This window comes from Tachyglossus aculeatus, chromosome 19 (genome assembly GCF_015852505.1).
Source record: "Tachyglossus aculeatus isolate mTacAcu1 chromosome 19, mTacAcu1.pri, whole genome shotgun sequence".
In the NCBI taxonomy this organism is placed as follows: domain Eukaryota; kingdom Metazoa; phylum Chordata; class Mammalia; order Monotremata; family Tachyglossidae; genus Tachyglossus; species Tachyglossus aculeatus.
In genome coordinates this window covers 39,333,100-39,350,405 of record NC_052084.1, presented here as the reverse complement: position 1 = coordinate 39,350,405, position 17,306 = coordinate 39,333,100, and the positions used below count along the sequence as shown (strand labels likewise).

The following is a 17,306-nucleotide window of genomic DNA, read 5'->3' as shown; positions in this document are numbered from 1 at the left end:
TCCTGTCATTTTCTGCCAGTGTGGCAATGTGGGAAGCCCCTGCTGAGGTGGCCACAAGGAATCCAAACCTGGTCCCCAGGACCCCGGGTCCCCTGACCCCAGGCCAGTCACAGGGAAACCAGTGACTCAACTCCTGGAGCCAGTGAATCCTCACTGGAGCAGTAAGGTGAGCCATGGCCTTCCCCTCTCATCCTCTCCCTTTCCTTCTTCTCCTCATTCCTCCCCACCCCTCCCCTGCTTTTCCTTCCCTCCTACCCTGCTCTCTTTCTCCCTCCTCTCCCCTGCCCTCTCTTTCCCTTCCTTCCTACACTGCTCTCCTTTTCCCTCCCCGACCCTCCCCACTCTCATACGCACATTTGTATATATCTGTGACTTATTTATTTATTTATTCATTCATATTAATGTCTGCCTCCCCCTCTAGACTGTGAGCTCTTTGTGAGCAGGGAATGGGTCTGTTTGTTTTTATACTGTTCTCTTCCAAGTGCTTAGTATAGTGCTTTGCACATAGTAAGCGCTCAATAAATACGATTGGACAAATGAACGAATGCTCTCCCTTTCTCTCCCCACCCCTCCCTGCTCTCATATGCACATAATAAAAAAACAATAATAATAATAATAATGGCATTTGTTAAGCACTTACGATGTGCAAAGCACTGTTCTAAGTGCTGGAGAGGATACAAGGTGATCAGAGTGTCCCACGTGGGGCTCACAGTCTTCATCCCCATTTTACAGAAGAGGTAACTGGGGCACAGAGAAGTTAAGTGACTCGCCTAAAGTCACACAGCTGAAAATTGGTGGAGTCGGGATTTGAACCCATGGTCTCTGACTCCCAAGCCCATGCTCTTTTCATTGAGCCATTCTGCTTCTCTATGTATATGTGTGTATATATCTGTATATGTATTTATCAACGTGGCTCAGCACTTAATTATTATTATTATATTAATGTCTGCCTCCCCCTCTAGGCTGTGAGCTCTTTGTGGGCCGGGAATGGGTCTGTTTGTTGTTATACTGTCCTCTCCCAAGCACTTAGTACAGTGCTGTGCACATTGTAAGTGCTCAATAAATACGATTGAATGAATAAACAGATACTCTCCCTTTCCCTCCCCGCCCCTCCCTGCTCTCAAATGCAGGTATGTACATATCAGTAATTTATTTATTTACATTAATGTCTGTCTCCTCCTCTAGACTGTGAGCTCTTTGTGGGCTGGGAATGGGTCTGTTTGTGGTTATACTGTCCTCTCCCAAGCGCTTTGTACAGTGCTTGGCGCACAGTAAGCGTTCAGTAAGTACGGTTGAAAGACATATTTACTACTCTATTTTATTAATGTTGTGCATCTAGCTGTAATTCTATTTATTCTGATGGTTTTGACACCTGTCTACTTGTTTTGTTTTGTGGTCTGTCTCCCCCTTCTAGACTGTGAGCCCGTGGTTCGGGTAGGGACCGTCTCTATATGTTGCCGACTTGTACTTCCCAAGCACTTAGTACAGTGCTCTGCACACAGTAAGCGCTCAGTAAATACGATTGAATGAATGGTCTCTCTTTATTGCTGTATTGTACTTTCCCAAGTGCTTAGTGCAGTGCTCTGCGCACAGCAGGAGAGGCAGCGTGGCTCAGTGGAGAGAGCATGGGCTTTGGAGTCAGAGGTCAGGGGTTCAAATCCCGGCTCCACCAATTGTCAGCTATGTGACCTTGGGCAAGTCACTTCATTTCTCTGGGCCTCAGTGACCTCATCTGTAAAATGGGGGTGAAGACTGTGAGGCCCCCGTGGGACAACCTGATCATTTTGTAACCTCCCCGGCTCTTGAAACAGTGCTTTGCACATAGTAAGCGCTTTATAAAATGCCATCATTACTATTATTATTATTAGTAGTAAGCGCTCAATAAATACGACTGACTGACTGACTGACAGACAAGAAGCAGCGTGGCTCAGTGGAAAGAGCCAGGCTTTGGAGTCAGAGGTCATGGGTTCAAACCCCGGCTCCGCCACTTGTCAGTTGTGTGACTTTGGGCAAGTCACTTAACTTCTCTGTGCCTCAGTGACCTCATCTGTAAAATGGGGATGAAGACTGTGAGCCCCCCATGGGACAACCTGATAACCTTGTAACCACCCCAGCGCTTGGAACAGTGCTTTGCACATAATAAGCGCTTAACAAATACCATCATTATTATTATTATTATTCTCTGGGCCTCAGTGACCTCAACTGTAAAATGGGGGTGAAAACTGTGAGGCCCCCTCTGTGGGACAACCTGATCACCTTGTAACCACCCCAGCGCTTGGAACAGTGCTTTGCACATAATAAGCGCTTAACAAATACCATCATTATTATTATTATTATTATTCTCTGGGCCTCAGTGACCTCCTCTGTAAAATGGGGGAGAAGACTGTGAGGCCCCCCTGTGGGACAACCCGATCATTTTGTAGCCTCCACAGCGCTTGGAACAGTGCTTTGCACAGAGTAAGCACTTAGCAAATACCATCATCATCATTATTATCATTATTCTCTGGGCCTCAGGACCTCATCTGTAAAATGGGGGAGAAGACTGTGAGGCCCCCCTGTGGGACAACCCGATCATTTTGTAGCCTCCACAGCGCTTGGAACAGTGCTTTGCACATAGTAAGCGCTTAACAAATGCCATTATTATTATTATTATTAACAAATACCATCATTATTATTATCATTATTATTCTCTGGGCCTCAGTGACCTCATCTGTAAAATGGGAAAGACTGTGAGGCCCCCCTTGTGGGACAACCTGATCATTTTGTAACCTCTACAGTGCGTGGAACAGTGCTTTGCACATAGTAAGCGCTTTATGAAATGCCATCATTAGTAGTAGTAATACCTGTATATATGTTTGTACACATTTATTACTCTATTTGTTTATTTATTTATTTTACTTGTACCTATCTATTCCATTGATTTTATTTTGTTAGTATGTTTGGTTCTGTTCTCTGTCTCCCCCTTCTAGACTGTGAGCTCGCTGTTGGGTAGGGGCCGTCTCTATATGTTGCCGACTTGTCCTTCCCAAGCGCTTAGTCCAGTGCTCTGCGCACAGTAAGCGCTCAATAAATACGATCAATGATGGGTAGAGGCCTTTCCCCACAGCACCTGTATATATGTATATATGTTTGTACATACTTATTACTCCATCTGTTTATTTTACTTGTACCTATCTATTCCATTGATTTTATTTTGTTAGTATGTCTGGTTCCGTTGTCTGTCTCCCCCTTCTAGACTGTGAGCCCGCTGTTGGGTAGGGGCCGTCTCTATAGGTTGCCGACTTGTCCTTCCCAAGCGCTTAGTCCAGTTCTCCGCACACAGTAAGCGCTCAATAAATACGATCGATGATGGGTAGAGGCCTTTCCCCACAGCACCTGTATATATGTATATATGTTTGTACATATTTATTACTCCATCTGTTTATTTTACTTGTACCTATCTATTCCATTGATTTTATTTTGTTAGTATGTCTGGTTCCGTTGTCTGTCTCCCCCTTCTACACTGTGAGCCCGCTGTTGGGTAGGGGCCGTCTCTATAGGTTGCCGACTTGTCCTTCCCAAGCGCTTAGTCCAGTTCTCCGCACACAGTAAGCGCTCAATAAACGATCGATGATGGGTAGAGGCCTTTCCCCACAGCACCTGAATATATGTATATTACTCCATCTGTTTATTTATTTTACTTATTGATTTTATTTCGTTAGTGTGTTTGGTTCCGTTCTCTGTCTCCCCCTTCTAGACTGTGAGCCCGCTGTTGGGTAGGGGCCGTCTCTATAGGTTGCCGACTTGGACTTCCCAAGCGCTTAGTCCAGTGCTCCGCACGCAGTAGGCGCTCAATAAATACGATCGATGATGGGTAGAGGCCTTTCCCCACAGCACCTGTATATATGTATATTACTCCATCTGTTTATTTATTTTACTTATTGATTTTATTTCGTTAGTGTGTTTGGTTCCGTTCTCTGTCTCCCCCTTCTAGACTGTGAGCCCGCTGTTGGGTAGGGGCCGTCTCTATAGGTTGCCAACTTGGACTTCCCAAGCGCTTAGTCCAGTGCTCCGCACGCAGTAGGCGCTCAATAAATACGATCGATGATGGGTAGAGGCCTTTCCCCACAGCACCTGTATATATGTATATTACTCCATCTGTTTATTTATTTTACTTATTGATTTTATTTCGTTAGTGTGTTTGGTTCCGTTCTCTGTCTCCCCCTTCTAGACTGTGAGCCCGCTGTTGGGTAGGGGCCGTCTCTATAGGTTGCCAACTTGGACTTCCCAAGCGCTTAGTCCAGTGCTCCGCACGCAGGAGGCGCTCAATAAATACGATCGATGATGGGTAGAGGCCTTTCCCCACAGCACCTGTATATATGTATATTACTCCATCTGTTTATTTATTTTACTTATTGATTTCATTTCGTTAGTGTGTTTGGTTCCGTTCTCTGTCTCCCCCTTCTAGACTGTGAGCCCGCTGTTGGGTAGGGGCCGTCTCTATAGGTTGCCAACTTGTCCTTCCCAAGCGCTTAGTCCAGTGCTCTGCACACAGGAGGCGCTCAATAAATACGATTGATTGATCGATAGTAGTAGTAGTAGTAGTAAGCGCCTCGATAAGTACGACTAACAGAGGGAGGGAGTGACTGAGTGAGCGCCCGCCCCCCGCTTGCTGCTTTCCGGGGGCCGGATTTTCCGTCAGGCAAGATGGCGGGGCTGAGGGCGGCGCGGGCGGCGGGGGGAGGACGGTTCCCGCAGGGCTCGTCCGGGCCCGGCGGGCTCGGCCTCGGCCTCCTCCCCGCCCGGGCCCCGGGCCGCGGCCGCCCGCCCCCCGGGCCCGCCGCCCCCCCGAGCCGGCCGCGGCCACCCCCGCCGCCGGCGTCCGGGCTCCCCCCCGGCCCTCCCCGGCGCGGCCTGGCCTCGGGGGCCCCCGCGCCCTGGAGCCAGGTGGTGTCGGACGCGGAGAAGCTCGTGGGCTACCCCACCTCCTTCATCAGCCTCCGCTGCCTGCTGAGCGACGAGCTCGGCAACCTGGCCCTGCAGGTGCGCAAGCTGGTGGGGACCCGGCACCCGCTGCTCGGCACGGCCAGGTGGGACACCGGGGACACCCCGGCCAGGCGCCGGACGTCGGGGACCCGGGGGGACGCGCTCCCCCTCGCCTCTTCGCTGTCTGTGTGTGTCAATCAATCGATCAATCGTATTTAGTGGGCGCTTACCGTGTGCAGAGCGCCGGACTAAGCGCTTGGGAAGTGCAAGATCAATCAATCGATCGTATTGAGCGTTTACTGTGTGCAGAGCACTGTACTAAGAGCTTGGGAAGTACAAGATCAATCAATCAATCGTATTCATTGAGCGTTTACCGTGTGCAGAGCGCCGGACTAAGCGCTTGGGAAGTGCAAGATCAATCAATCGATCGTATTGAGAGTTTACTGTGTGTAGAGCACTGTACTAAGAGCTTGGGAAGTACAAGATCAATCAATCAATCGTATTCATTGAGCGCTTACTGTGTGCAGAGCGCCGGACTAAGCGCTTGGGAAGTACAAGATCAATCAGTCGTATTCATTGAGCTCTTACTGTGTGCAGAGCACCGGACTAAGCGCTTGGGAAGTACAGGATCAATCAATCGATCGTATTGAGCGCTTACTGTGCTCAGACCACTGTTCTAAGAGCTTGGGAAGTACAAGGTCAATCAATCGTATTAACTGAGCGCTTACTGTGTGCAGAGCACTGGACTAAGCGCTTGGGAAGTACAGGATCGATCAATCGATCGTATTGAGCGCTTACCGTGTGCAGAGCATTGCACTAAGCGCTTGGGAAGTACAAGATCAATCAATCAATCGTATTCATTGAGCGCTTACTGTGTGCAGAGCACCGGACTAAGCGCTTGGGAAGTACAAGATCAATCAGTCAGTCGTATTTATTGAGCGCTTACTGTGTGCAGAGCACCGGACTAAGCACTTGGGAAGTACAAGATCAATCAGTCAGTCGTATTTATTGAGCACTTACTGTGTGCAGGGCACTGGACTAGGCGCTTGGGAAGTACAAGATCAGTCAATCAATCATATTTATTGGGCGCTTACTGTGTGCAGAGCACTGGACTAAGCACTTGGGAAGTACAAGATCAATCAGTCAATCAATCGTATTTATTGAGCGCTTACCGTGTGCAGAGCACTGGACTAAGCGCTTGGGAAGTACAAGATCAATCAGTCAATCAATCGTATTTATTGAGCGCTTACCGTGTGCAGAGCACTGGACTAAGCGCTTGGGAAGTACAAGATCAATCAATCAATCAATCATATTTATTGAGCGCTTACCGTGTGCAGAGCGCCGGACTAAGCACTTGGGAAGTACAAGATCAATCAGTCAATCAGTCGTATTTATTGAGCGCTTACCATGTGCAGAGCCCTGGACTAAGCGCTTGGGAAGTACAAGATCAATCCATCAATCGTATTCATTGAGCGCTTATTGTGTGCAGAGCACTGGACTAAGCGCTTGGGAAGTACAAGATCAATCAATCATATTTACTGAGCGCTTATCGTGTGCAGAGCACTGGACTAAGCGCTTGGGAAGTACAAGATCAATCCATCAATCGTATTCATTGAGCGCTTACTGTGTGCAGAGCACTGGACTAAGCGTTTGGGAAGTACAAGATCAATCAATCGTATTTATTGAGCACTTACTGTGTGCAGAGCACTGTACTAAGCGCTTGGGAAGTACAAGTTGGCAACATATGGAGACGGTCCCCACCCAACAGTGGGCTCACCGTGCTTGACACATAGTAAGAGCTTAACAAATAATAATGATGGTGTTTATTAAGCGCTTACTATGTGCAAGGCACTATCCTAAGCACTGGGGAAGATTACAAGTGATCAGGTTGTCCCACGGGGGGCTTACAGTCTTCATCCCCATTTTACAGATGAGGTAACTGAGGCTCAGAGAAGTTAAATGACTTGCCCAAGGTCACACAGCAGACATGTGGTGGAGCCGGGATTCGAACCTATAACCTCTGACTCCAAAGCCCGAGCTCTCCACTGAGCCACGCTGCTTCTCCATTACCGCTATTTTATTATTATTATTATGACCCTGGGTAAGTCCGTTAGCCTCCCCTGGTCTCAGATTCCTCAGCTTTAAAATGCAGGTAATGGTTCCCGCTGAGCCCACCTCCTAGTCCTTGAGCCCTTGTGGGATTCTGATCTGATAACTTTTTTTGTGCCCCAGGGCCCAACATTTATCCATTCAGTCGTAGAAGGAGCAGCGTGGCTCGGTGGCAAGAGCCCGGGCTCGGGAGTCGGAGGTCTTGGGTTTTAATCCCGGCTCCGCCACTTGTCAGCTGTGTGACTTTGGGCAAGTTGCTTAACTTCTCTGTGCCTCAGTTACGTCATCTGTAAAATGGGGAATAAGACTGTGAGCCCCACATGGGACAACCCAATGACCTTGTATCTACGCAGCGCTTAGAACAGTGCGTGGCACATAGTAAGCACTTAACAAATATCATCATCAGTATAATTTATTGAACCCCTATTGTGTGCAGAGCACTGAATTAAGCTCTTGGAAAGTACAGTTCAGGAATCGAGAGAGACAATCCCTGCCCAACACGTAGTAAGTACTTGGTAATATTATTGTTATGGTATTTAAGGGCTTACTGTTATCGTCAGTGGTATTAAGTGCTTACTGCGTGCAGAACACTGTACTGAACTCTTGGGAGAGTATAATGCAGCAGGGTTGACAGACACGTTTCCTGCACTTGAATCTGTGACCTTTGGGCATTTGATATTTGCCCCACCCTCAATACTACAGCTTTTATGTGCATGTCTGTAAATTATATACTGTATTCATGCACTCAGTTGTACTTATTGAGTACTTACTGTGTGCAGAGCACTGTACTAAGTGCTTGGGAAAGTACAGTACAGCAATAGAAAGAGACAGTCCCTGTCCCACAGGAGCTCATAGTCTGGGAGGGTGGGGGGAAGAAGACAGACATCAATAAATACAAATAATTATATTAATGTCTGTCTCCCCCTGTATGCTGTAAGCTTGTTGTGAGCAGGGAGTGGCTTCCAACTTTGTGGCATTGTACAACAGGGTTTAGTACAGTGCTCTGCACCTAGTAAGTGCTCAATAAATACCATTGATTGGTTTCCTGCCCACAAGAAGCTTACAGTTTGTGTGTGGGAGGCAGACATTGATATATGTAAATATTTATAATATATAATTTATAGTGTAAGTGCTGTGGGGTTGAGGATGGGGTGAATATGAAATGCCCAAAGGACACAGATCCAAGTGAACAGATTATACAGAATAGAAAGGGAACCAGGGAAAAAGAGGGCTAATCCCCAAAGGTGCTTTGAAGGTGGGGAGAGGGTGATCTGGCATGAATGAAGAGGAAGGGAGGGAGGGAGTTACAGGAGGGTGTGGGAAAGGGTCGGAGCAGAGTGAATAAGCTGGAGCTAGAGGAGTGAAGTATGCAGGCTGGTCTGCTGTAGATCAGTGAGGTGAGGTAGGAGGGGATGAACTGATTGAGTGATGTAAAGCTATCTATAGTAAGGCATTTTTGTTTGATCCAGAGGTCAATGGACAACCACTGGAGGCTCTTGAGGTGTGGTGTGGGAAGATATGGACTGAACTTTTTTTAAAAAAAAATTATCCGTGCAGCAGAGTGCAGTATGGACTGGAGTGGAGAGAGACAGGAGGCAGGGAGATCAGTGAAGAGGTTGATTCAGTAGTCAAGGCAGGATAGGATAAGTGCTTGGATCAGCATGGTAGCAGTTGGGATGAAGAGGAACGGGCAGATTTTAGCAGTGTGTTGAAAATAGATAAGAGTTGGTGACAGATTGAATATGTGGGTTGAATGAGAGATGAGTTGAGGACAATGCTAAGGTTACAGACTTGAGAGCTAGGGAGGATAGTTGTATTCTCTACAGTGATGGGAAAGGCGGGAGGACACGGTTTGGGTGGGAAGATGTTACTAGGTGTCATTATTTAGCTTTGGAAGGTTTGAGGTTAACAGGGAGTGAAGGTGACACTTAGAAGGAATCAGTGACGTTTGAGTGCCTATCTTATGCAAGATGTCCCGAGCTCCTACTCAATCAATGAATAATATTTCCATAGTGCTTTGTGCATAGTAATATACTAGGAACCTGGGAGAGTACAACAAGAGTAAAATAGAAGCTAATTCAGACAAAAGACCCCAACAAGCACGGAAGGAGCATTTTCAGGTTCTCCCCGTCTTTGGCGGTAGGCTGATCCAGAGCCCAGCCGGCCCATCCTTCTGCGTGTTCCAAAGGCCCGGATGGTGGGGCTGCCATTCCCTGTTCTGCCTGACTCCTCCATCCGATCTGGATTGTACCCCCAGGATGGTGGTGTCTGTCCACAGTAAGTGCTCAATAAACATAATTGAGTGAATGTCCAGTTGACCTTCAGGGCACTGTGGACTGAATGAAGTAGGAGAGAACTTCCTCCTGAGGTGCTTAATGAGGGAATGGTTCGTTTGCTATTCACCTTGGTGGAGCCTCAGACCCTGTGCAGAATGCCCCTGGAGGAAGAGGAGGAGGGCAGAGAGCTTGAGTCAGTGGTATTTATTGAGAAGCAGTGTAGTTTAGTGGATAAATCATGGGCCTGGGAAACAGAAGAACCTGGGTCTAATCTTGCCTCATCCCCTTGTCTGTTGTGTGACTTTGGGCAAGTCACTTCACTTCCCTGATCCTCAGTTCTACCATCTGTAAAGTAGAGATTAAGGTCATGAGCTCAATGTGGGATAGGTACTGTATCCAACCTGATTAGCTTGTATCTACCCCAGTGCTTTGAACAGTACCTGACACATAAGTGCTTAACAAATACCATAAAAGAACAAAGTGAAAAGTGTGCTAAGTGCTTGGGAGGGTACACTACCATAAGATTGGTAAACACGTTCCCTGTCCACAAGGTGCTTAAGATTCCCCTTCCCTCCTTCTGCTGGCCCACATCTGCTGAGAGCCTGCCAGGAGGAATCAGGACCCCCGTTCCCGGAGCGGGTACCTTTCAGGTGGGATTGGGTGGTTTCTTCAACGTGCCAGATGCCGCTGGTTGAAAGCACAGTGCTGGGAGGAATTTCAGGCTGAATCCCAATCAGCAGGTGCATGGCTACCACAAGAATGTGGCTTCCTCCTCTGGAGGACTCTGTCAACCCCTAACTTGCTCTTCTATCAGAAACAGCTGTATCTGAATATTGCTTCATACTGCTGGCAAATTCATCCCCTGTGCAGGAAGCAACTCCTGATTCATCTGTTTGTGATTTGGATGGATAAACCTCGATGGAAGCCATCCACCAACTGTGTTCCAGGAACAGTCTGCCTGTCCAAATCTGGGTTGGGGTGATATGCTGCGTTTCCCTTTGATAGGGCTCCGTGGGTGGTGGGGCACTGATTTAGGAGAAAATTTCTCATCACATCTGGTAACCGAATGAGATCTTGCAACTCGAGCATGCCCCAAGGTAGGGACTGCTCCTGTAGGATTAGGGTACTGGGGGGCTTGTCTGGGGCACAGTTCTGTAGAGTACCAGGAGCCGGGGTGAGAGGGAGCCCTCTGGGATTTGCCATTGCTGGAATCCCCCATGGCCGGTGAGGCTCGTTTCCTGTTTGTCGATGTTTCCCTTCTTTCCCTCCTTCCCCCTCCTCTCCCTTGTAGTCCCTTCCTCCCCCACCCCCCCACCCCAACGCTCCACCCCCCAGTTGTGGGGTGCGGGGCGGTAAGGTGACTCTTGGTTCTGGATCTCTACTGCTAGGGCAGGTGGGCAGAGGCTAAAAGCTGATTCTTCCTCAGTTTTTCAGCAGCTATACCAAGGCACCCAGCCAAGCCCTCTCCATTCTCTGAAGTAATTTCCTTGAGTTTATTTTAGAGCAGTAATATTGCAGGAACTTGTGAAATGTTTTTATCTGTTTTCACTTCCTGCAGCAAAGCACCAGAAAACAAAAGGAGTCACGTAATGAACTACGTGTGAGGGTGAAACACAAGGATCACAACAGGCATTCCCTCTAGACTGTAAGCTCTTTGTGGGCAGGGAACGTACCTGGCAACTTTACACAGAGTAAGCGCTCAATAAATACAGTTGATTGATAAGCAGAAACTATGCCAGGGGACTCTTCCCTTAATTCCCATGAAAGCATGGGATGCTTCGGGAAAACTACCCTCTTTCAGATGTCAATGCCCATGTTTTTTGAAACTTTTTTTTAACAAATAAAACAGTTTAGGATGGGCTGCCAACATTTGACAGTCATGTGTGCTATATTGTTTCTACGTGTCTTTCCACCCACACACTGGTCAGCTCCCTTACCTTCCTTTCTAGAGCTAGGGATTGGGGTGGCAGTTTGCAGTCTTTTGGTGTGTCAAATGTTGAAGAAAAACCCGGGGAACATCTCAGCGGTGGGCACCTCCTTGCTTGGAGACTTGTGTGATGATGCTGTCAGATCTGGGTGCTTCAAGACTAGAAGCTCCTTGAGGGCAGGGGTCGGGTGCTCTCCCAAGCTTTCAGTTCAGTGTCCCATAAGGTATAGGCACTCAGGAAATACTGTTGATTGATGGAGTGATTTTTGTGGCTTTGACTTTGGTCGTGACTGTGTCTTCATGTTTTGGCCATTCCTTGTGCTTCCCAGGGCCTCGTTCCTACGTACATATCTGTGATTTATTCATTTATATTAACGTCTGTCTCCCCCTGTAGACTCTAAGTTCGTTGTGGGCAGGGAACGTGTCTATTTATTGTTATGTTGTACTCTCCCAAGTGCATAGTACAGTGCTCTCTCTGTATACACTGTGCTGAATAAATGTTTGAGTGAATGAACACAATATAACAATAACAGACAGACTCCCTGAGAGGGCCGCCTCCTGGGAAAGGCAATCAGCAGCCACCTCTCTTCCTTGGTTCCGGGGCCAAGGAGAGATGATGAAATAGCTGTTTCTCGGGTAGGTTTTTCCGCTTTCATCCCTCTGCAGCAGCTTCATAAAATACATCCAGCAGATTTGTCCGTTGGAAAGTGGGAAATGAGCGCATCTAATAACTGGGCTGTGTTTGTCGTAGCAACCCAAGTTGTAAAATCTGGCAGTTCTGGCCCAGCGTGTGCTCCCAGGTGACCCAGGGAGCGGTCCCTTTCAGGGGCCCCACGGCCACAGCAGACAGGTGGCCGGGGTTCATAGGTCCGGCCAGTCCCATACCCAGGGGTTCGGGGAATTTAACTCTCGGGGGCCCTTCCAACCCTTCTTCAATCAATCGTATTGAGTGTTTACAGTGTGCAAAGCATTGTACTAAGCACTTGGGAGAGCCCGATATAACAGAATTGTTTTATGGGGGGGCCTCAGCTTGGTGCCTCCGCATCTTCTCAGCCACCCACCCCCTCATTTGGGAACATAGGTGGGTTTCATCAGCTTAGCCGCCCTCCTCTAGTGATGGCTGTTCTTTTCAAATAGTCCCTTCATTTGAGGCTACCACTGGCCTCTCTGCACTGGCAGGCCCGGCCTGGAAGGGTCTTTGGCTGGGGAGTGACCTGTGCATAATCAAAAACTATTGTTTCCCCTCCAACTTCCCCTCAGCCATTGAAGGGTGGAAAGTTGCCAGATTGTCCAGACAGTGGTGAAAGCCTTCCCGCTTCAGCCCGGCCCGCCGGCCTGGCAGGGATGGAAGCCCCTCCGGTTGGCACATGGATGGACCCCTGCCTGACCCTCACAGTGAGGGTATCACCTGCACTTGGCTCAGTGGAAAGAGCCCGGGCTTTCTAGTCAGAGGTCATGGGTTCAAATCCCGGCTCCGCCAATTGTCAGCTGTGTGACTTTGGGCAAGTCACTTAACTTCTCTGTGCCTCAGTTACCTCATCTGTAAAATGGGGATGAAGACTGTGAGCCCCACGAGGGAAAACCTGATCACCTTGTAACCTCCCCAGCGCTTAGAACAGTGCTTTGCACATAGTAAGTGCTTAATAAATGCCATCATCATCATAATTATTATTCTTTGGCTTCGGTACATGGCCTGAGGTGTTGGGTTGAGACCCTTGTTTCACTTAGCATGGGTTACTGGGCAGTCATAGCAGCTTGGCCTGACTGGGAGGCAAGAGCCCTGGGTTCTCATCTCAACTCTGTCCCTGGCCTGCTGTGTGATGTGTGTATGTTCCTTTACCTCTCTGGTCCTCAGTTCCCTCATCTTTAAAATGGGATGAAGATAGCTCCCCTCCCTCCCTTAGATTGTGAGTCCTCTGTGGGACTAGGGATGTTGTATCTACTGCAGTGCTTACTACATAAGAATACTGGAAACTTATCATTAGTATCATCATTATTATTTTTTTATTGTAGCAGGCAAGCTACTTGGGAACTGCCTCGGGGCTGAGTTCAGAGTTCCCATCCTGTTTTTGGAAGCCAAATACTAAACAGTCTTCAGATGAGCCCATTGGTTCCCCAATTTTTGAATATTTTTATCTTTGCATGTTACGAGTCTGGATTTCATTTTTTATCAGACTTCACCAGGTCCCCCCTTCCACCACCTGCAGTGTGCTCAGGGACCAAAGAGTGCGGTGGCGGTGAAGCCCTCCTTTCGGAGAGGAGCGTTTCCATGGTCCACCTTGCTTCCTCAAGGAGGGCTCCATTCTCTGCCTTCACAGACCAGCAAATTCAAGGATTTCTGTTGGTAGCTGTAACCCACTCCCGCAAAGCCAGCCTTTTCCAGTAGCACTGTGCGTGACACCGGTCTAGCAGGAGTCTGGTCCCAAGCTGGGTAGGGGAGAGGGAGATGTGGCCAGCCACGCGTCCATGCCGGGGGAGAGGAAACCTCTCCTCAGAGCCGTCTGCCCACTCGGCTGAACAACCGTTCACCTCGTGCCGTTCTGGGGCCTTCCGGGCTCAGGGAAGAGCTGGCCGGTTGCTCGTTAACTGCTCCAAAAGTTGCTAAACTTTATGGCTTTTATTTCTCTGGGGAGCTGGGGGAGGAGAATGGAAACCAGCGGTTGTTTGTTTCCTCTGATCTCCATGCAGAGAGTTGAATTGGCAAGTGAAGATGTTACACATTTAGGTCATATTTGGCCCACATGTAATCCAGGCTGTGGAATACGTCTGGGAGACGGGAAGAGTGAAATCGCGAGCCAAAATCCTGAATGTTTCCTCCCCTAACTGTCCCCCCAGGTGAATATGTGGAATTTACTCTGTCATGAGTCAAATTAAAAGATGGGGTCATGAAGTGAAATTGGGGTCAGGATTTCAGCTGTCTTGTTTTTAGAACAGACCGATCCGGATGGCCTTAAATCTGATTTTGTTGAATAAAACCTTCCATTCTGGATTCTCTGGGTAAAGTTATCAGTGGGTTCCCCCTTTTAGAACTCGGCACTGTAGCCTGTTTTGTTTTGTTGTCCGTCTCCCCCTTCTAGACTGTGAGACTGTTGTGGGGTGGGACCGTCTCTATATGTTGCCGACTTGTACTTCTCAAGTGCTTAGTACAGTGCTCTGCACACAGTAAGTGCTAAATAAATTCGATTGAATGAATGAACTTCCCAGGATTATAAGACCGTATTGGCTGTATAGCTCAGCGCTTCTGGAAGAATCAAGAGAATCAGGTCCACTTTCAAGAAGCCGTACACAACACACCCAGGATTTACCGGTAGATTGTCACCTGAGACAAGATGTTCATTCATTCAATCGTATTTATTGAGCGCTTACTGTGTGCAGAGCACTGTACTAAGCGCTTGGGAAGTACAAGTTGGCAACATATAGAGATGGTCCCTACCCAACAGCGGGCTTACAGTCTAGAAGGGGGAGACAGACAACGAAACAAAACATATTAACACAATAAAATAAATATAGTAAATATGTACAAGTAAAATAGAGTAATAAATCAGTACAAACATATATACAAGTGCTGTGGGGAGGGGAAGGAGGTAGGGCGAGGGTGATGGGGAGGGGGAGAGGAAGGAGGGGGCTCAGTCTGGGAAGGCCTCCTGGAGGAGGTGAGCTCTCAGTAGGGCTTTGAAGAGAGGAAGAGAGCTAGCTTGGCAGATGTGCGGAGGGAGGGCATTCCAGGCCGGGGGAGGACGTGGGCCAGGGATCAACGGCGGGACAGGTGAGAACGAGGCACAGTGAGGAGGTTAACGGCAGAAGAGCGGAGGGTGCGGGCTGGGCTGTAGAAGGAAAGAAGGGAGGTGAGGTAGGAGGGGCGAGGTGATGGACAGCCTTGAAGCCGAGAGTGAGGAGTTTTTGCCTGATGCGTAAGGTAGATGGGATACTTTAAGAATGCCTTCTAAAGTTATATCGTTTCTGTGCTATGTAGATCCTACCTCCAGAGAATACTTGCAAGGGGAAATTAGATTCGCTTTCTGCCACCAGGTGATTGGTTTAGCCCTGAGGGTCTCTGATGAAATTCTAATGAATCACTTTATTGCTCCCGTGGTCATTTTCCTGCATCATCCCTGCCAGTTTGTGTGTTCTGCTCCACCATGGGACTCGCTGTCAAAAGTAGACACCTGTCAGTGTGTCAGAGTGCTGAGGCAGGGCTCCTCGCCAAGGGGATGTGCCACCCTGTCCACAACTGAGGGTTCCTGCGGCACAGGCTAGCAGTGACCTGCTGGCCGCAGCTCTGCCAACCGAGGCAGGTGGCCCAAGTGAGTGCGCCTTGTTCCAGCATCTGCTGCTGTTCAAAGGGCGGGGAGGCGGGAGGCTGCGGGGAGGGCAGGGTGGTGGGCAGTGACTGTCCACATGCTCTGTAGTCTTGACTTCTTCCCCATTAGTTGAATGAATGTTGGCCTTCATAAATTTTTCTGGCGGGGAGGATCATCTTGCCTTCAGAGTGTTCAATCTCTCGGGCGGTCAAAAAGAAGCTCAGGTAGGTGGATACAGTCATTCCATAGTCTGATGGGATGATTTTTGGCCAGGAGGTTGGATTTAGTCATTCATTCTGGACAGCTTTTTGTCCCTAGCAATTGGAGAGAGAGGCAGGAACAGGGGCTAGCCGAGAGGAAGAACTCTAAACAGAGCCTTTATTGGTGCAGAATCAATTGTATTTATCAGTCAGTGATATCTATCGAATGCTTTCTGTGGGCAGGGCACTGTACTAATCAATTGGGGGAGAAGAGTGTCCCAGACTTGGTAGGTACATCCCTGTTCCCCAAGGAACTTACATTCCAGAGGAAAGCATGAGCCTGCTGTTGGGTAGGGACCGTCTCTATGTGTTGCCAACTTGTACTTCCCAAGCGCTTAGTTCAGTGCTGTGCACACAGTAAGCGCTCAATAAATATGATTGAATGAATGAATGAATCAGTGCCCTTCCTAGAGTCTTTTCTCACCTCATGAGTGGTGGCTTGTGGGCTTGGACAGTGGGCGACTCCCGGTTGAGAGGGTCGGGGGCCACTCCTCGTGAGCCTTCGGCCTGTGGATCTGACCATCCCGAAGTGGCCGGAGCGGGGGACGTCAGTAGAGGTCCTGGCCCAGAAGACATTGGAGACTCTGGCCCTGGGATGGGCCCGCGCATCAGCTGAAATAATGAAAAAGCTATCATGTTCGGTCCTGAGCCAGCTTCCTATCCGGTGGGAGGGTTGAGCGGTATCACGGCAGGATGGTGGATGGAGACTCGACTTTCCAGTAGGAGACCCGAACTGCTGTGAGTGGGGGGACAAATTCGAGGTCAGGGGTGAAGCAGCTGTCTGTAGAGAATGGAGTTGGCCTTAACAGGGAACCCTTGGACTTCGGCTCTTGCCATGTGCTGAGCACTGGGGTCACCCAAGAGAATCAGCTAGGACTTGCCGTTCCTATCCCATCCCATGTTGGCTCCCAAGTGAAGGCTTTTCAAATGACCCTGAGGGTGAGCTCAAGAGGAGAATGCAGCACAAGGTTTTATTAGTACTAGTAATAATAATAATGATGGTATTTAAGTGCTTACTCTAGGTCAAGCACTGTTCTAGAGCACTGGGTAGATACAGGTTAATCAGATTGGACACATTCCCTCCTGTCTCACATGGGGTTCACAGTTTAATTAGGAGGGAGAACAGATATTTAATCCCCTTTTTACAGATGAGGAAACGGAGGCACAGAGTTTTTTTATGGTATTTGGTAAGTGCTTACTGTATGTGGAGCATTGTTCTAAAGTGCTGGGTTACATACAGTCAGGTGGGACACAGTCCCTCTTCCACCTGGGGCTCACAGTCCAAATAAGAGGGAGGCTAGGTATTGGATCTTCATTTTGCAGATGAGACAACGGAGGCATTGAGAAATTAAGTGACTTCTCCAAGGACTCACAGCAGGCAGATAGATGGTGGAGCTGGAATTAGAGCCCAGTCCTCTGACTCCCAGGCTTGGGGTCTTTCCACTTGGTCATAATGCTTCTCAGATGT

The 17,306-nt window shown here is 48.6% G+C and overlaps 1 protein-coding gene across 1 annotated transcript in view; it reads left to right on the top strand.

The window, feature by feature from the left end:
* PDSS2 (decaprenyl diphosphate synthase subunit 2) overlaps nucleotides 1-17,306 on the top strand; it is a 93,134-nt gene that overhangs the window by 4,523 nt on the left and 71,305 nt on the right. Inside the window, exon 3 of the mRNA XM_038760897.1 lies at nucleotides 4,682-5,069. Within this exon, the coding sequence (XP_038616825.1) occupies nucleotides 4,682-5,069 (388 nt within the window). The remainder of the gene's footprint in view (nucleotides 1-4,681; nucleotides 5,070-17,306) is intronic.